Source organism: Idiotropiscis lumnitzeri, chromosome 6 (assembly GCF_059441095.1).
Source record: "Idiotropiscis lumnitzeri isolate Australia: NSW breed Sydney's pygmy pipehorse chromosome 6, RoL_Ilum_1.0, whole genome shotgun sequence".
NCBI classification, from domain to species: domain Eukaryota; kingdom Metazoa; phylum Chordata; class Actinopteri; order Syngnathiformes; family Syngnathidae; genus Idiotropiscis; species Idiotropiscis lumnitzeri.
This window is the reverse complement of record NC_142396.1, coordinates 8,851,198-8,872,427: the sequence shown is the minus strand read 5'-3', so window position 1 is coordinate 8,872,427 and position 21,230 is coordinate 8,851,198. Positions and strand designations below refer to the sequence as shown.

Sequence of the window (21,230 nt, the reverse complement as noted above, 5' to 3'; positions counted from 1 at the left end):
AATAGTAAACAGATCCGTGCAATTCAGCAAAATTGACCTTTTTAATTTCTTATAAAGGCCAACACTTTGATGCAGCTCTTACATTAGATCTCGTTGGTTCAATCTACTGTTTACGTCGTATGTAAACAAAAACCGCACTGAAATTTAACAAATTGGATTAGATGAACAATTAAATACATGACAAGTTGTATGTAATATTTACCGGCACATTTTGCGTTGGATAATAGATTCCACCTCCAAATATTTATCTGCAGGGGTCAACAGGTCCCGCGAATTTAATACAACAAACAGCATTGTATGCCAGCTAGTTTGCCAATTGGAGCGCTAATTTAAGGCTTACTTCTCAACATCTCTCATGAACATGACCTGCTGGCTGCGTAGCAAAAACATTCAATTAACATTTAATTAACGTAACGCAGCTTAGACATACTCTGTAAACATGCTGTATAATTCAACTCGAGTTGTATTTGACTTCTTTGTTCATTTCATGTCTGTCTAGCTTCTGGTGACTTTCAGCTTTGAAGGGAGAAAATGAATACGTATTCATGCTCTTTGAGCTAGAGATAATTTCCCCCCCGAATTATACAAAATAAGTACCAACCTGTCCAGCCTGGGTGGCAGAGGCAGTAGCCGCTCACTGAGTCGCAGCTGTCCGCACGACTGCAGTCACAGCGCTCCCTGCACTCCAGCCCAAAAGTGCCATCCTGACAAAAAAAAATAAATAACAGCTCACTCTTAAGCCTTGTTCAACATTTTAGCACCATGCTGGGTTCAAGGTCACAAGGAGATTCGCAATCTCCTTTTGGTTTACTTTCAAACTTACAGGGCAGGGCTCATTACAGTGCTCGCCCCTCCAGCCCGGAGAACATGTGCAGATGCCATCGACCGGGTCACAAGCAGCACCGTTGGCACACAAGCAAGACTGATTACACCCAAGACCCCAAAGACCACTGGAGCACAGGATGGAGCAGTCCACACCTTGCCAGCCTGGGGTAAATCACAGCAGAGGAACATTAAACCGAGTACAAGGTATTATGGATAATGCTGTGTTTTAGTCTGAATAATTTCAGGAATCGAGTTCAAAGTAGCTTTTAAGGGTCATTGTTATACAAATGAGATACGATTCATTCCAATGCCTAGCCATCCATGCATTCGTTTTCCAGCGCTCGTCCTCATTAACGTCGCGGGTAACCTGGAGGCTATCCCAGGAGATGTGAGGTACACCCTAAATTGGTTGCCAGCCCATCGCAGGGCACATACCGGATAGACGATGAGTGATTTTCTACAAGTTAGTTACATTAGTATGCTGTGAGAGATTATCAGATGTCAAAATGAGAAAATGTCAACTATTTTAACCCCCAAAAATATTCCAATAAACAACAGTTTTTGTTCATTCCAACTACATACACTAAACAATCCACTGCTCTTCCACTGGATGACAGAAGGTAAATATTCATCCTGTGCATCCAATCATTTTGCTAAGTGGGTATGCAGTGAGATTTTATTTATTTATTTATTTTTTTTGTGAAATATATGCCTTGGCTGGATAAACGTTGGGAAACACTGGGATGATCAAACAATTCAGACTGACGTGGGTAATTTTGAGCTTTGAATTAATCCTACATTCTCTCTGTTTATTTTTAATGTGGGAGGAAGGTTATGACCTGAAGAAAAATCAAGAAAGAGAGAGAGTGAGAGTGAGAGAGAGAGAGAGAGAGTGAGCGAGAGAGAGAAAGAGTGCAAGAGAGAGTTAGATAGATAGAGATAAATAGAAGAAATGGAGATTGTTTGGATAATTATGTTGCTCAATAAACGTCTGGAAATGCTTTGGCAACTGTGGTGCCTCCTTTTCCTTCTCCTACCCAGGTACAGTGTTTTTCAAAGAATTGTGACAGTATAAATGTGGATTCAGTAGGAATAAATGCACCATTCTAGCCTCTGGCAGTAGGCGGTATACAAGTATAAATAAATGAAAAATGTAACTATCCACATCTCACGTTCAGTCATTCTATCAATTTAAAATGAACGCAATCATTTCCACCTCTCAGACATATCGACCTGCGTGTTGAATTACAAAAAAAAATAAAAAAAATAGCAGCGGTCGAGAAAACTGGCCAAACAAAAAGTTGAAAAAAGTTGTGTAACGAGCATATGATGAAATAATCTCTCTCTGTAAATCTTGCTTTCACGACAAAATTTGTCTCCTTGCCATCTGATTTACTCGCTTTGATGTTCTCACATGCAGCGGGACACATGCAGCGATATGAAATGGACAATTTGGAGAGCCGTCTGAAACACCTGCCAGCTCCCCCCCAAGGGGATGCGGGCGCTCTCCTCTCTTGTGCATAATACTGTACATTATTGACTGCGGCAGATATGTGGACCATGACATGGAGGAGTGTATCGATCGGACAGTCCAATTGAGCCTGTTAAACAGTGAGGAAAGTCCCCTCTTGTTGACGCAATCATTCTTCTCACTGGCTGTGTCAAAGTCTAACAGCAAGCATTGATTCCTTCCTCTCTTGCCAGTGAAGTGATGGATGGTGGCGAGCGCTCACATCTGAGTACGCAAGGCAAAAAAGTGACAGGCAAGGTGTCACGACAACAAGCGCCATCAGCGCCTTTTTATCTCATGAAACGTTCCACGATGACAGGTCCCTAGCGACAATGTTTAGTGACCTTTTATTGAATCTCTGTTCCTTTTTTTTTTTGTTTTACCTTAATTTACTGATATCACAAGGCCTAACACAAATATTACCAGAATTAGTGCAGATGTACTTCCCTATGTAAAAGCTACAGTATACATCCTGCTGCATTGCGGTGCGGTACTTAGCCCCATAGAGTAGTGATAGACCGATATGCTTTTTTTCAGGGCCGATACCGATTATTAGTGGTCAGGTAAGCCGATAACCGATATTTGAAGCCGATATTCATTTGTTGAAAAAAATGGGTAGAATGGTGTCATAATTTGGAAAAACAGAACTTGATTTAGTTTTATTGCCTTTAAGCACATGTTTATTAAACAAGTTTAGTGATATGCAACATGTTAACGCTTTTTTAGATCTTTGAAAATTGTCAACTTAGTTTTAAAAGTCTAAAAAGTGCCAGGGGTTCCCAGGCTAAGCTGCATTTCTTATAGTTCAATGAAAACAAACTTTACTACGGCTAATAGTTCTCTTTTAGTTGTGAATAAGTAGACAGACATTATTAAAATTTCGGCATGGTCTGTTGCCTGTTGCCTCCTGTTGTGCGTGTGACTCAAGGTGAAAAAGCAAACAGGCAGCTTACTGCTGATTGGCTGCTACCCACTGCAAAAGGAACCAATTAAATGGTGCTGTGGGCGGGCCCATCTGCTTCTGCAGGCAGGGCTACCAGCATAGCAGAGAGAAGTGTGATGCTGATAATCGGCAAAATGCCAAATATTGGCCCTGATAATCGGCCCGGCCAATAATCGGTCCATCACTAACATGGAGAGAATTACAACCAATGGAGAGATAGAAAAACTGACTGCTATGGTTCAACTAATTCCAACAATATGTTCTAGACCGTAAAAAATATGGAACCATTCGACCAAGGACAATGTCATTTGCATACCTTTTTATTTTGGTCTGATAAAGCAAGAGAAATAATTGGAGTGTGAGGTGAAGTCAGCAAGGAGTAGTGATGGCAAAGAACGCCGCAAGAAGATCTAAAACCTCTGCAACTCATATCAATAGGTTTGAACGCACTACAAATACGTTCGAATGAGATTGTCAGCCAAAAATGTTTAGTCCATCTTGACAGTTCCACGCTTCAGTATGAAAATGTTTGTGGTGTGTATCACACTTTGACTTAAAAAAATAAGAGAACCTCTCAAGAAAATGAAGTCATGAAAATCAATTGGTTTTTTTCTCAGCCCCCCCACATATCGGTCAGGCGCCTCCTTCGCCCCGAGAGAGAAAAAAATTCTGGCGTGGTGCCTAGGCCAAAGAAATAGATGTAAAACTGTTACTATGCTGGCGTCCTTCTAAAGGCTTGACTTTTAACAAAAGAAGTAACGCTGATTATGTCCCAGCTTGCCTAAGTCTTACTGAACAGTCCAAAGGGGTTTATTACCGTATCATGAGTTGTTTATAACTGCTTGAATTATGAAAACCACTTTGCTGTCTGTATAAACCATTTTACATACATAATATAACAATAAAAGTGCCAAGCCATTTGGTAATTATTAATAATTAGTCATTTAGGTTGACTCTAATTTGTTTCTGGATGTTAAAACTATAGTTATTCTCGATAAAATGATAAATGATAATTTTGTCAGATCAGATTGGAAAGGAATGGATTAAACACAAAAAGTAGCTCTTCAGTATATACACATTTCAATTCTTCATGCTTCGTTTAATAAGCACCACACGTCACCGTAACAAGCCTCAGATCCCAGGTCAGAATCCTGGACCAGAACCTCTCTCTCTGTGCCTCATGGGAGTGAACCACTAACCCTCCTCACTGATAAGAATGAGAAGACATCCACATTCCTCGGAGTCCTCATTAGACATAACCTGTCATCTAGGCCACGCAGCAAAAGGCTGCAGAGGCCTCACCTCCTTGAAGAATGCCTGAAGAAATGTCCAATTCCTTTGAGAGCAGCGTGTCACTTATGACATGAAGTTCACCGTTGCTGTTCGGCAAGAGGCCTCAAGAGTACTTCATTAGAGGATCACTGAGCCCTCAGACGCAGCCTCAAACGATGTGAAGTGGGAAGATATTAAGGTACTCGGGCCGTACCTTCTCTGCACATGCAGGATCCGTCAACAGGTGAGCAGGAAGCGTGGTTATGGCAGGAGCAGGTGGACATGCAGCTTGGTCCAAACAAACCAAGAGGACACTCAGTGGCACAGTCTTCACCCTGGGATGGAAATAATATAAAGGCAAGAGGAAACTCATTAGCACAGAAATAAATGTTGCCTATTTGCATTACCAATTTTGCCAAATTAAAATCTCTGTGACAATAAAATGGATTTTTACGTTTATACGTATAGTGTCTTATATATAATAAGACAAAACTATTGAAAAAGTGTAGTTTCTAAAGTTAAGAACCAGTTGCATGTATTTATAACGTATGTACAATAGTGGTCATATTTTCAAAAAAAGATCCTGACGTTTTAAAGCTAACTTATAAATTTATGGCATTCCATGTCTTCTAAATCTGTTCAATTGTTTCCAAGTCAATCCATCCATTATCCACACAGCATATCGGCAAAAATCTCGAGTAGAAAATGAAATGGATACTGTTATATACAGTATGTGTTGTGATGGATGTTGAGTAAAATGTAACATTATATTGCCTGTAAATTTATTTTTCTCCATGATTGGTAAATACTGAAAACTCCTAAAAGCAAAAATAATGGCATTTCACTACATAATAAGGAGCTGATATCCACTGGGATCCAGTTGCCATAGAGACCAGGGCTCAATTTTCAAGCTTGGTTCTGCATCCTAGCGAACAGTAATAGCTTCAAGGGTCATGTCCTTGTCCCCCAATTATGACTCCCTTCGTTTGGCGGGGTCATGTAGGATTTAAGGAATTTATCAGCACGGTGTGCATACGGCGCATTGGCGGACACTTCTTCAGCCTCGGCTAGATGATAATATTTTGGGCTTGGCTGAAACTAAGGGTGAAAAGGGGGCTTAATACAAGCACTGGGTGGGCAGTGGGATGTCTGGGATATCACAGACAGTCAAGCGCAGACTCCAAATCTCACATTAATAACACGACCGATGGGAGGCTGCCGCCCACTGCGGTGCAGCCTTTAAGCCCCTTATCATTACGTCTGGTAAAGGACACGCTGTATTGCCCACCATGTCCTCCATAACCTGCTGTCATTTGAATGCATCTGCTTTTAAAGGCTGAGCACTAACTGCACCTGTCTCGTCCTTCCTTATAAGCTGGAGATCACAGCCAGTCGAAGGATTCCCCCACACACTCACATGGAGTGGCTTGAGTGACAGGTGACACGATGATTTAGAGTTCCAATTAGGGGCTCACTGGAGCCCCCTCTCACTCGACCGCTGGGAGACCGCTGGTCGCTCACTGCTCTCATTATCATTTTGAACTCTGTTTAAACAGAAGGCAGGAGATGTGCTGGCGGATAGCAAGGGCGGAAGGCGCATCTTAAAACGGCTCTCCTCCCCCCAGCGCGACACATAAAAGGCCCCGTCTGCCGATGAAATTTTGATCAATCGGCTGCAATAAACCTTTGTTCGACTGCAAATGACATCGCCGGGACGACGCAGAAACTCAGTTCCGTCGTGTTTATTAAGCGGAGGGAGGACGGACGTCAACTGGTCAAGCTGCTGCAAAATGACCGCTGACCATGTTGAATTTGCCGCTACACGCGACGCACAGACCTGTGTTTGGGCCGCTCTCAAGAGACAAATTCCCTCATTATCGTCTGATTCATATTCCTTTTGAGCCGTAGAAGGAATAAAGCATGCGTGCTGAGAGTCATTATTAAAACACTGGGCTGTCAGTCTGCCCTGCAAGGGAGTAGCAGGACCTTATGTAAGAAGCCAGTCAGTGAGGTGAGGAGTCGAACCTACAAACCAGGGCGTCCTTGGCCTCCACGCCTTGGCATCGCCGCGTAATTGAAGCGCATTTTCATCCCGAATGCCACTTGCTGACACAACATTGATCTGCTTGGTACCCTTTGAGATTGGATGCAAATGACACTGATAATTACTAATCAGTCTCACTCCTTAACAGTTCATCTAACAGCCCAAAGAGCGACCGTATCTTAAAATTCATGCGGCAAGACAGAAAATGAACCTGCGAACCTTTTGATGAGGTTGGAAAGTCCTGAGAGACGAGGAAATCATTTCTTTTCGCCACCAACAAAGGCCGACTGGAATCTATCTCAGACTTGCTAATGCGCACATCATTCACATTCAGCAGTGCCAACAGAATGCAGATATTATAAACACAGCGCAGATATTGTTATGTGACTACATATGTAATGCAGGGGGGGGGGACACTGCCTGAATAGGTAACATGCAATTACATTGTCTCAGTCAAAAAGAGCATGTCCAATTACCAGAGTTAAATCACGCATGCAGGAGCTCGGTCGACTTTGCTTGCTTTGCTCCCCGATGGGGCTGCAGAACAAAGATGCAGCGGGGAGGCTCGGGTCCGTCGGTGGTGACCCGGGGAAGCCATTTCACCGACAATCGTAGCCGCGATGCCATCATCAAGTACTTTTTAAAAGCGCCCAGTGTGGTAATGATCGGGCGCCATGTGACAAAAAGGTTACATGCAAACAGACATCGCGGCGGCAGAGCATCTGTGTTGTGTGCTATTTTTGTGAAAGGTCTCTCTCTCAAAAAAAACAAAAAAACAGGACTATTCCAGCCGTCATTCTACACACACACACCAATCCTCCATATGTAGTGCGTCTGTTCCCATCCGACTCCTGCCCTCAAGGTCTGTTTAATGGATATGGCAGACCTCCCTGGCGTGGAAGAACAGGTGGAGCAAATTAAGACACAGTCTGCGGCCTCACTCCCTGGCTCAATTCGCCACAGAGGCCCCGCTCCAAGACAAAGGCAATTTCCACTGAAATGTTATGTTGCGCTCAATGCACTCTCCCGGTCACACACGCTCTGTAACTTCAGATTGCAAGGCCAGAAACATGCGACTGGAGTTGTACAAATAATTAGAGCAGCAAGCGGGGGACAATATGGCTGCACGGAGCGCACACGTATACGATGGAGATTGCATTTGGTGGGCGAGTACAGTAAATGGTTTGTTGTTTTCACATCTCTGATGCTCCAAGTGAAGTGCACGTGAAGCACTCAATTCAAACGAGACACAATGCAAGATTAAATCCAAGATGACGCAAAAGAAAAGATTCACTTCTGAGAGCGGAAAAGCAATGACAAATATTTGACTTTGGAAATGGAATTCAGATATTTTCGTTTGCCTCCGTCCTCTGTTCAGTGAAGACTACAATGGGCAAGGTAAAAACTGTCACTGCACAAGTTGAATGAAAAATGAATGCGACTCGCAACATAATTACAAGTCCACTTTCACAATTACTACAACGAGTCAACGAAATCAGGCTGTTATGTATGAAAATATTGGTCACTGCCTGAACGACGATAGTCTGTTCCCACAAGATTGTAATAGAATTTTGCATAATGAAATGCACTCCAATTAGTGAGAAATTGCGGGTTAATTAAGAAAGCGTAATGCAGAAGGTAATTGTTTTGTTTTCCTCTGCAATTGCATAAATGTTTGGTACCAGTGCGATTCAAACCAATTTAATTTTTTGGGGAGTTTGGTCAAGCCCAAGAAAGAAACCAATACGTTTCAGTAAAGATATTATATATTCTATATTATTATTTTTTTTTATATTATATTATTATATTTTCCATTTATATTTGCAAAAAATGGCTTCACCCCATTTTATTAATTACTGCATAATATGCAAAGGACTGAAGTAAACATGTATACTGTGCTCATTATTTGTTCAGTTTTGCTGTATTATTACTTTTATTAATTTTATATTTTCACCATGCAGTTTTTTTCTAATGAATGCAGAGCAGTAAATTTAAAATGATTTATGAATGAAATACTTTCATAATACCTATGGAAAACGGGAGCCTACCTGTTTTTTCTTTTCAAATGAAAACACTATCGCTCTTAACCTGCTGCAAAGTGGACGAGTGGTTAGCACATCTGCCAGACAGTCATGATGTTCTGAGTTCGAATCTTGTAGCGAGCCCTCATATTGTACTTGTGTGGATTTCTACGGGTAGTCCAGCCCCCCCCCCCACATAGTAAAAATGTTTAATAATATTGTATAATGTCATTTGGCATAGGTTCCAGGACACATGTGACCTTACGAGAACAAGTGCTATGGAATGTAATCCCCAAAGCACTTAAAATAATGGTCAAAGAAAAATGGTGCGCTTGTTGCTTAGTTAGAAAAGCAACAGAGTGTTTAAGTTTTTGTATAATTTGAAAAAAAAAAAAACACAAAGACTCACCATAAAGCCTGGTGCACACATGCAAGTACCAGTGATGGGGTGGCAGTCAGCGCCATTGGTGCAGCTACACGGCAACATGCATCCTTCCCCGTAGTAGCCAGGTGGGCAAGTCTCATTACAGTAAATCCCGGTCCATCCCGCAGTGCAGGTGCACTCTCCAGAAAGTGGGTGGCAGCTTGAAGCATAACGAGAAGAATAGATGAGACTAAAATGCAACAACAGAAATCAGTCCACAAAATTATGTGTGTGCGTGCAGGTGCACAGAAAAGGTTCTTTTATAGGCAAGGCGGGTTAGTGGTTCACGTGATGGAAAGTTCTGGAGCAATAGCTTGTTGATGCTTGTTCTATTGATGATAATGTTCAAATTACAATAAATCCTAAACGGAAATTGGCAATTTTTGTTTTTGTGGTGTTTTCAGAGATGATATTTGCTTCTCCAAAGATTCTAATTGCATTTCATTTTCATGAAAGAAGTTATTTAGTCTTTACATTTTCTGGTAATTTATCTTGAGGATTTTATGTTCAATTATTTGAGATGGATTTGGGGTATAGGGACTCAGTCTTGCAGCAAATAATTGAATCTACATGAATTTCATTGGATTTTCAGTGCTTACATTACCAAGTAACTGTCATATTGTTTAAACAAATATGGGAATAGTCAAAAATATCAATACAAAAAACAAAGCGGTATTGTAATTATCCGCCGGCCTAATGGGTGCGTGTCATGCAAATTACATCAAAATGTGTCCTATTTTCACTGTTTATTGAACATGGAATTAATTTCACCCAAATATCACATGTAATATTCCCATTACACTTATCCATTCAGGTAACACACATATATTTGATGAAAAGGCAAAAAAAAAAAATGGAATTATATATGTGAGTCTGTGAGTATCGCTATATCATCTTTTGATATTTCTTGCAGCGCTGTTTGAGGTTCAGTATTGGCTATTTAAAGGTTTACACTGCAACACTATCACTATGCGGCAAACTGCATGCAGCATGCTCAGTGAGGAGCTTTGTACGGTGGCATTATGCTTAGTAGTATCAGGGCAAATTTTAAGAGTACGAGTACCGATGCTCAGTATTAGCATGCTCCATATCCATTGAGTGTAGGTGCGTGCGTATCGTGCATGTGCGCTTGTTTGAAATGAATGAGACGTCTCCTTTCTCCTTCACACTGTGACTTCTATGCAGCCAGAATCAGAGCATTAACACGGCATTAACTATGAATGCTGAGAAATTATGAATGAAGCGGAGGTCACAATGAAAAGCTAACTGGGTGCCACAGCCGAGAGGTGTTCAGACTTCAGAATGAGAGGTGCTTAGAGGTAAAAATGAGGCAGAAATTGAATTGAGACTTGTCCTTATGTGAAGGCCATTCGCTTACCTCACAGTGTTGGTGGCATTACAGGGGCAGTACTTGTCACAGATAAGGCCATAAAGGCCTGGGGGACAGAATCTCTCCTGGCAATTGGGCCCTTTAAAACCAGTTTCACACAGACAGGCGCCGTTGATGTGGTGACACTTGGCTCCATTGTGGCACTCGCACTTTTGGTTACACTGCGGGCCGTAAGTGCCCACAGGACAGTCATCCTGACATCTGTACACAGCGGAGATAGAGTTTTTTTTCTTTAAGTGACTCAAACTTTAGATGCTATTCATTTTAAATCTGCTCAGTAAAATGAAAAAAAAAAAAAAAATGAATGCATTTCCGCTTTGTGTCCCAAATTTACCAAAATATATAAAGTCTAACCACAACGTCATGACATAGAAACAGATAAGAACACAAGAAATGACTTTATTACAATGTATCAAAAAAAGCACTTTGCCAAGAAATTGCCTGCTTGATGATTTAAGTGACCGCATTTTTTCTTAAAACACATTTGCCCTAAGATGAAAACTGTATAAAAAAAAAATGGAAATTAAAGCCTGTTGTTTGTTGCAAAAGTTTAGCCTGCTACTGCCTCAAAGTTAAAATCAATCTTTGCTTTGACATTTAAATACTGCAATGAATGTTTCATTCATATTGTATGTGAGGGTCCAAGGCAACTTTTTCATTTTTGCTTTTAAAAGAAAAAAAGGTTTTTGTTTGTTTTTTTAAATTGTAGAAAGTGGCGCTTACATAGACGCGAGACATCAGCCGTGCCTTTTTTTCACAGCAAAACTCACAAAGACGTCAAATAAGCTACACTGACTTCACAGTTTAGCAAACCGTTAACTGGTCAAACATACTAAGCTTCACCTCAAGTTTTGCATTGAATTGAGAAGGAATAGGACTTAACTTGGAACTAGCTTGGAACTTGAACATGACAACTTGAGATTTACTTTACGCCTGTATTGACATGACTTAGAGTTCTACCACATTAGGCGTACCTAAAGAAGTGAGCGGATGTCTACCATCATACTGTATGTCTCTTTCTGCGCGGCTGGGCCAGACTATTCCTCGTCGGTTAATTCGCTCATCGCTGACAAAATGAATGAGCACAATTTGGACCAAAAAATAATAAGGTAAAATAAAGGGCTTGACAAGGTTTCCATCAGTGAGACGATTGCCTGAGCTGAAGTAATAAAGCCAAGCTGCTCTGGGCTCCTCCGTTAAGACACGGTGAACGAAAAAAGTTGTGAGGATTTCAATGAGACTTTAATAAAAACCCATTACTTGTAATTAATGACTAGAGTCCAAACAGCATGTAGCCCACCGTGAGATCAATGGACAAGTTGGGAGTAGAGGAAGATGAAGGCTGGAGACATGAAATCCTGACCGCTCAGTATGAAGTACGAGATTAATTAAACATTTACAACACTATTGGAAGCTTCCAGCTCACCTTGAAATGGAGTAATGGCTTTTTTTTTATAACAACTTATTTCACTTGAGAATGGACTTATCCAAGCGTTGCTGTTCTCTTTTGAAATAACAGGTTGGTGCCTCATTAGGAAGTCAACAAAGAGAATAGGTCAGTGAGGGACTTTACAGGGTGTGTAATTGTCAGCGTGAGACTGTCACTCTTTGCGTGGACTATCAATAGATGATGCAAAGTGGGCGTGGTCAACATCACATTGTGTCATTTGTGCGTGATATGAAGCTGTTCGGGTGACGTGACGGTACCTGCGACCGCTGAAGCCAGCTGCACACTGGCACTGGCCTGTGATGTGGTGACACAGGCCGCCATTGCGGCAGGAGCAGTCCTTACTGCAGTTGATGCCGTACTTGCCAATTGGGCATGGCTGGGCACAAACAGAACCCTGTGAAGAACAGAACCAGATGAGATACATGAGAGAGAGAGACGATTCATATTTGTTCTGTGTTGTGATGATTAATTTGGTTTCATTTAGAAATGTAATATAAATGTGGATCATTTTCATCTAAATTCATCAAAACAGGTTTTCTGTATTCCCTGACAGGATCAATCGATGCCAGTGCTGAAATTCTTTAATGCAAAAAGTTACAAGGTTCATTTGTGACTTGGTGGCATTATTTAAAATGAATTTGAGGAAATTTGGTATGATCCACACTGATGCAAGAATGACATTAATTTCATCAGGACCCATGATGATGCTGATCCTAATTGGCGTGACCTTGGCAGGGACGAGTGTTCGCCTGTGTGTGATTGTTGCAGTTACTAAATTAATGCATTATTGATTTTAAGTGTAGTACATCTTTTATTATGATCCACACCAAGAAAATTACAAGTAATATTTCATTTGAGGATGAAGGCGACCATCGTTGGTTCGGAGCCTGTCATATATTATTAAATATTTGCATTGCACGTGATTAATATGGTGCGATGTCTCCAAAAAAAAAAGAAAGGTAATTGCAATACTGTAAACATTTAAATAGCCATCCAATTTCTATAGTGCTTATTCTTTTCATTTATGTACTGAAAATGAAACAGCGCATATTAACGAAAAATTTCATGCTATTATGACATGATAGTTTCTACGTAGTCCCTTAGCAGGTTGATGTAACATTTCAAGTTATGTAAAGTTCTATGTGCGTTAGAATAATTATCCCTCATGGGAAATGCGTTGAGGGCACATAGTACTGTGACATGCTTGTCTTGCAATGTGGGGCACGTCCGGCAGGGGATCCTCAGAAATTAACCTGCCGCCTGCTCAGTGTGGAGATTGAGCACAAGTTGTTGATAACTCCCCACTAAGCTAGTGGGAAAGAGGGCGGTGGAAAGGTCTGGTGGTATGAGATATGTTCAGTGATTTGTTTTTCGGAAGAGATATGGATGTTGGGACAAAATCGGTTACTCCTGCATATACAGTATGACATCTATTGCGTACAGTAGATGTCATACAAAAAAAAAAAAAAACTTCACAATTCCCTTGTAAAGTCTGGAGGCACAAGAGACTACTTGCCAATGGATGACAAGGAACATAATAGAGCCAGACAAGATTTCACACTCATATTCACACCATCACTCAGTGGGAAATTTGGGAATTGAAACCAAGATCCTTACACCAAAGTAAGGCAAGTGTACCACAACACCAGCACTGATAATATGATTTAAAATGCTGTCAGTGGGGTGATTTAAAAACTACATTAAAGATGCGAATAACAATTTCTACAATCATTCAGAGCGGTTGATCCACACTGTTGTCATATTCATGAATGAAATGTGGTGAGATCCACCACAAACCTCAGAGGAGCTCCCAATCCATCTGCGTGTGCTTCCATTAAATCTACAATAATCGCGTCACACCACCTGCGCCAAAACAAATTTTTATAAATACTTTTTTCTGTAACCAAAATGTCAGATTTGCCAGGGGAGTGTAATAGAAAACTCCAGAGGTCCACCGGAACGCCAAGGAAAGCACTGTACACTCTGCCAAATTTAAAAAATAAATAAATAAAAATTTGCCCTGGCACGAAAATGAAGATATGCCAGTTTTTTATGCTGAACAATCGCGCACCTGTCTTCGGGAAAAAAGCCCTCAGTGTGTATACTTAAATATAATCATGAAAACTATATTATAATGGTTATGACATACTACACATGATTGAATATGATTTTTCAGAGTTAGCAAAAGGGGCCTACCGTCCACCCTGCACGGCAGAAACAATCCCCAGTGATGTGGTGACACGTGCCTCCATTCTGACAGGGGCAGCCTTGCTCGCACTGCGGCCCGTGACTGCCGTAGGGGCAGCGTTCTCCACAGCTGCCGCCGCACAAGTCAACAGTAAAAACTGGTGCAGATTTCAACTGAGGTCGCAGACCGTGCCAAATGTCATCGCTACTCACAAGGCGCCTGTGTAGCCCGGTGCGCAGATGCACTCCCCAGTTTCGTGGTCACACGTGGCTCCATTGAGACACTGGCATGGCAGTTGGCAAGATTTACCGTAGTAACCCGGCTCGCAGGGTTCCTCACAGCGCCATCCTTGGTAGCCATCGGTGCAGACACATGCCCCTGTGATGGGGTTGCACTTTGCCCCATTTTGGCACTGGCAGCGATTGCTGCAATGAGGTCCCCAGAAGTCACTCTCGCAACCTGCAGGAACACAAAAGTGGCATGACTTAAAAAAAAAAAAAAAAAAAGGATACAGTAACAGCATTTTATTGATTGACATGGCAAAGCATTGGCAACAAAGTAAGACAAATTTGGCTAAACCTCCCTCCATTTTCTACAGCGCTTGTCACAGCTGGAATTTAGTCATTTTGACCACAATGAGAGGTGAGGTACACCGTGGACTGACGCCCAGTCAATCACAGGACGCTCATAGAAAAACAACCGTTCACACCCACGCACAAATTCTTCAAGTCGTCAATGAACCGAACAGTCACTGGAGAAAACCCACACAAGCATGAAGAGAACTTGCCAACTCTACACAAGAGGAAGTCAAGATTCAAATCCAGAACCTCCTGACTGTGAGGCAGACATGCTAACTACAAGACCATTGTGCTGCCTTTGTCAAACTTGAGATACTTAACTGAATAAAAAACAAAAATGGCACAATAAGAGATAAAACACACCCGCAAGCTCACGCAGACCTGTTTTTTTTTCAAAATTTTTGCTGAAACTTTTGGAATATGAGAAACTGAAAAAAAAAAAGGCTCATCCCTTGTTAGCTAACAACTGTCCATAATGCTAGCAAACAAAAACTGAACATCAGGAAGATGATAAGCAATATTTTTACTCAACAGGTACGTATCACCTCTTTTTCATTTTTAATATATTGTACATTCCAACAAAATATTAATACAAACTGATACATTTTGTGAAATGATAGCACTCTATTACGAATAAGTCACACAACCAACGTAGCAGCTGTGGCTAACGTAGGCTTTTTTACAGTCCTAATGCTATCTTAGTATCGCTAGTGCTGCTATTTAATTAAAGCTGGACAGCATTGTCTTTGACAAATTTATCCCAACTCTGCCCTTCCATAATTGCCAGCCATTATGAATGTTGGTGAGAGGCGCAGCTTTGGTCAACCTCGAGCGGGTCGGCTTTAGAAGTCACTGAAGTTACATTCGAATCTTGCTAGCGGTTTGAAAACTTTCCCTTTGATTCCTCATCTTCGCAAGATTTTATGAACAATTTGAAGCTACCAACTTTGGTCGTAACAGTTTGGGAATAGCCTTTTGTCTGTTCCCACGGAACAGAGTGAGGTCCATAAAGGCATGCCTGGAGAAGCAGAGTGCAGACGCCATCAAACACCTTTGGGATGCATCAAAACCGAGACGGTGAGGCAAGCCGTTTCTGAGCGAACTTTACGAAGACCCACTACAGCATTTGTAGAACGTCTTCCCAGAAGCGTGGGAAGCTGTTATAGCTACAAAGGGGATACAGACTGCTTATTTTCTACTACTTTCAGTTACTTTATAGTAAAATATCAAAACTTTAATAGAAAATGTAACCTTAAATGAGTCTTCAAATGGGCGACCCATGTATGGCCAGCTGTTAAAATCTTAAATACACATTAGTCACTATTGACCATTGATGGTCAAGTGTTTGCTTTTACAACTTTTCTAAACTAATTGTATTTCATTGGAGTAATTGCAAAGACAATACCTGAATGAGACAACATTCATCTCTCCTAATCGCACTCTTGGCTCTTGCAACTGCATTGTTATATTGACACTCTTAAAAATTGCAGCTTCATGCGGGCTCAAGTAAATAGCCTGATGACATGACCAAGTGGGGCCTGAGGGAGGGGTGTAAAACAAGCACATTCGCACACTGCGCAAGTGACAGGCATGTTTAGAGGCACTCAATAATCCCACAAACTGCAAGCAAAGAGCTAATCCTTCAATGTTAAATAAACAGCCATTTTTTATGAGAAGAGCAATTGGCCCACAGCGCAGGTTGCCGGCTGCCTTGCAAACCTAATTGTTCTTGAGAGAGTGCAGTGCCGATTTAAGTGATTGGTACGGCTTGATGTATCTCCATCAACACCTGCCCTATTGCTCCCCATAAAAACCACCGTTTCAGGCCTATTGGCTGCCGCCTGTTAGGTGAATATTCCGCAATTGATTGGTTGCAGGCTAAGAGGCCAGTGTCTTGAATGTCCACTTTATCAGAGGTGTGATCAGCAAACATGGGAACTCAATGAAACCTATTTTGTGGTTGCCAGCCAAGCTTGTTTTTCCAGGCACACAGCAGGAAGATGATCATTCCCTCCACGGATACAGACAGGTCCGCCCAGAGGGTGGTCGTCAAACAGGCCGCTCGGCCACCGCTTGGCGGCTGCGGCTGAGTCGAAAAGAGGCGACGAGTCTCCTGCATCGTCTCATACGCGGCATAAATGGTTGAGTGTTGAAGAAAAGTCAGGACATTGAGCTTAACTTTGCGAGCAAATTGCTGAGCACACCATTAGCCACAATTATCACCATTACATCTGACGTTGGCAGATTTTACGAATGCATTTTTCATAATGCAAAAATATAATTTGTTTTTGTATACAAAAGCAAGTAATAACAGCAAGCGTGACCTTTGCACGTCGGATAATCAGGCCATATTTTACTCAGCAGAAGAAGGAGGCAATGTGGTTTGTAACAGTGCAGCATAATTAAACAATTAAAAAAAAATCAAGTTTAATAAATACATAAAATACAAGGAACATATAGTGGTCATCATGATAAAGTATATGGAATGCATTTTCACAGATCATGGTACAAACAATCGCAGGAATTAGCTATAAGTATCTCCTTTCTTTAAAAAAAAAAGAAAAGAAAAAGGGCCAGACACTTTCCTGATGGCAGTAATGGCAATTTTGTAAAAAGAGTGCACCTAAACCGGTAGACCCCGTTTGGTCCGGATTAAAAGTAGCAGAGTCGACTTGACAACAACTGATTTTCCAATTCAAGTCAGTTTTTGTTGCCTAGTGCAGGTTCGGTGGCAAATCGTGGATTTTACGTTCATTTTTCCGACTCCATTGGCCCGCTTGGGTCAAGAGCAGTCTCTCCTACAAACAGATCCTAATACTCAGACGGATTATCAACTTCAGATTCAGTTTCTACACTCCGCTTTGAAGTGTAGATATTACAATTGCACCACTCAAAAACTCGTAAGTGATCACGGCAAAAATTGCATTGTAGAATTTTTTTGCTGCTTACGGGCTCAACCAGTGTTACCATTTGGAGTCATAAAGCGTCAGTGGATTACCGTCGGAAGCCTTGGAACACACAGAGCAAAGCCCATTATCCAACTTCGCCCCGGCATCTCTCACTTTGCTCGCACTGACAGCAGTTAACTGTAATTTAGAAGTCAGGGTTGACGTGCAGCAAGCAAACACAGAGGACACAAGCATGATGACATCAGCTCCTTGGGAGAACGGCTAAATTGAGTGACGTGACGACTCGCCCCCAGTGAGTTGTTTTGCGCCGGCAACAAGTCTCACGCCGCGTCAGAAACCAGATCCGACCCATTAACCGCACAGACCGGGTCAGGCTACCTAACGAGCGGACACTTACACAAGCTGCCTCGGACTCTCAGAGCTCATATTGTATGAGAGTAAAGATGTGGATAACCTCACATACAGGGGGAGAAGAACAATCCCAAGGTGCTAGGTATAATCTCCTTGGCTGGAACAAAACAGATTGTATTGTGTGGAAGGAGCCAATGGCAAACTTTTGAAGGTGACGGCCAAAGTACAGGCTGAGAAAGCCGGGGCGCTGTTGCCGAGCTTTGAAGTGCGCTCAGGAGTCGGCGTGATGAGTGACCGGCTGCAGTGGGATTAAGAACAAACAACTTCCAGCAGCTGACTTTGCTCACAAGTTCTCCTCAACGTGGCCTCGCGAGCGCACACTGATTGACACTCAATAATAAGGAGGTGCCACAGAAGGTCGTCAGAAGGCTCTCAAAGATCAAGCCAAAATCAAACACTTTAAAAGCGGGTTGTCCGGGAAAAGTTGTTTGCAAGGTAGTTGCAGCAGGATGCTTGCAGCTTCTGCAGGACAAACAGTGGAACCTCAGTTTTTCAAAATGAAAAGGAATTGTACAAAACCCAAAGCAATAATTCCCATTGTGAATAATTTAGATCCAACCAATTTGTTCCAGAAAACTCAAAATATAAACGAAAATACATTTTATTGAGCATAATGACAGACTCACATGGAAAAACAGAGAAATTAATTTAAATGACGATTGAAGTTGATACATTAACTTACAAACATCACTTTTAACTTTATTGAAGAACCTATCACCCTCTTCTGGAGGTGCCATAGCTCAGTGGTAGAGCAGTCATCTCCCAAATTATAACTATTGATCTTTGTAGTATTTTGATATTACTTAGACACCTTCCTCTTATTGCTAAAAAAAAAAATCGTAATGTGTATCCTTTAAGAAGAAAAACACATTGTTGCTATTGACTCGCTGCTTCATAACTATTATTAACACAAATCGTTGCCGGTCGAGCAAGAAACACTGAGAGCTTTTCATGCCTCATTTACTGTACAGTGTAAAAGTCTTCGATCACCATTTGATAAACATTTGATATGTAATTATTTCTGGCGGTTGTAGAATACAATCTTAAAACACAAAAATGAAAAATGGCTGCTTTGTAGTACACGTTAATTTGTTACAAATTATACTTCTCCAACATGCAGTATGTACACCAGTCATTTCTTAGTCTATGCATGATAAAGTAAACTGACATAACACTTAAAACAAACAAAATAAAGGAATTGGTTCTCTGAAATACAGAATCAGAGTCAGTAGTATCGGAATGGAATGCTTTTTCAACCGTAAACATTGAATTGTTCAAGAGAGCAAGCCACTTTCAACACTTTAGATGGGTCAGTAATTTCTAAAAATAGCACACACACACACACACACACACACGTGTGGAATGACCGAAAGGATAAATATGAGAAGAAATATTACATTCACTAAATTTCAACGTAAGTTAATATCATGTAATAAAAAGAAAAGCACGTCTCAAAAGTAAGACGTTAGCATTCAGTTTCCGATTGCTACGTTTGCAGTTGGTGTCCATATTGTGACACTGACAGCCTTATTCTTAATATTACAACCACTTTTTCCACAGTTTTTTCAGAGCTAAAGTCCTTTGATTTAAACGTAAATTGAATGAAACCCTAATTAATCTCTCATACTATTCAACATTTTATTGAATTATATATATGTAAAATTATATACGTAAAAATAACTGCTTTTAAAAGGGTCATTAGTAGTGGCCTCACACAGAACTGTAATCTTTCATGATTAAAGTTACTCAGTAGTAGTAACTCTTAGTGAGCCGTTATATTTATTGATTGCCCATAATAGAATCACTTTTTGACTTGACCATGGTGAGGCAGACTTTCCACGCTAAAATATTTAACATTCACCTTTTTTTTTTTTTTCAGGGAACAGCACTCGCAATTCAGCTGACACCACATTATGCACTCGTTCAAACAATGAGCTATTTGCAATGCGGCAGGGACGTCCAAATAGTTCAACATTCATCCATTCTTCACAGTGCATAAAATATATCATGCAGACTAATAAAGTGAAGAGTCCACGGGACATGTTGCGACGGGGGAAGTGATGATTATTGTGTAAAAGTCATCCATTTATCTCACTTTGGTTACATTTACGGCTATAATCGCTGCAGATGCTGTACGGGCCACACTATCTGTTGTAGTTTTTTATTTATCATTGGGAAATCCAGACAGAACATCGGGTTTATTTAATGGTTATATTAAAAAGCTATTATAGGTGGGTAACGAGTATATTTGAGGTGTTATGACTTGCAACTTCCTTTGTTGTAATTATGGTGAAGCAAAACTAATCATGTTGCTTTAATGTCAACGCGACGCGCACAGTATTTTTTTTTTCCCCCCCGGCGGGTTGTGGTGCTTGATCTGTACGAATCATGGATCAAACGTGATAGAAATATCAAGCCCACAAGAGAGCATTTCGGGTATTTCAATCCTTTGGAATTTTCGAGAAGAGCGTCACCAGTGATTTACATTTGACTTCCTATGAGTCTTTTCATTGAAAAATATTTCTTTATTGAAATTTCTGTGATTCTAGTTGTTTACTATTTTATGATTTAAAATAGAACAATATCTTTATCCGGAATAAGTCAGGAACTTTTCTTGAACTCTATATAACTTTTTTCTTGAGAATTTTTCAAATGTAGACTTTAAAAAACAATCAGGCCCAGCAGCATTGTGCACAGTGCTTAATCATTTTAGTGCCAAACTCAGAGCTGAACAAACAAAAACTTGAAAATGAACTTGGAATTTCACTAATTCTTAATAAAATTGCTCTCAAACAGAGATTTATTTTTGGGATCATGTTTAAATCTGTCTTTATATCATTAAACCAGATTCAAAGTAACACACGATTCTCTTTTCATGCCCAAGTGGCAAATAGCTCATGCAAGCACCAGCACAGCACTAACAATTTTATGTTCTCCGAGGGGACTGCACCTTGAAAAACCCTGACTTACGGTAAAAGTTGTTTTGGGAGTTTGACCCCCCCCCCAAAAAAAACAAAAAGAAAACACATTAGTCAGCAAACTCAAAAGCAGCCATGAGGCCAGCATTGCTTACTGAAATATGAATTTCCGATCATAAGAACCTTCTGCCATGCGTGAAGCATTCAAATGCGAGCGATTCCAAATACCTCAGTCATTTAAGGTTTTCATATTCATCGCAATAGGTAAACAGAACAAATCTACAACAGAGACACATCATTGTTAGCTTGACAAATGCATTTGGAAAGCATAGATAAAAACCTGCCAA

General features: G+C 40.9%; 1 protein-coding gene across 2 annotated transcripts in view; it reads right to left on the bottom strand.

Moving 5' to 3' along the window:
* Nucleotides 1–21,230, bottom strand: part of megf11 (multiple EGF-like-domains 11) — a 104,988-nt gene that overhangs the window by 25,474 nt on the left and 58,284 nt on the right. For both annotated transcript variants that reach the window (XM_088299245.1, XM_088299244.1), the window contains exons 8-15: nt 14,280–14,526; nt 14,076–14,196; nt 12,137–12,273; nt 10,418–10,630; nt 9,025–9,199; nt 4,765–4,885; nt 824–987; nt 602–704 (exon numbers count right to left, since the gene is read on the bottom strand). In XM_088299245.1, the coding sequence (XP_088155371.1) occupies nt 602–704; nt 824–987; nt 4,765–4,885; nt 9,025–9,199; nt 10,418–10,630; nt 12,137–12,273; nt 14,076–14,196; nt 14,280–14,526 (1,281 nt within the window). The remainder of the gene's footprint in view (nt 1–601; nt 705–823; nt 988–4,764; nt 4,886–9,024; nt 9,200–10,417; nt 10,631–12,136; nt 12,274–14,075; nt 14,197–14,279; nt 14,527–21,230) is intronic.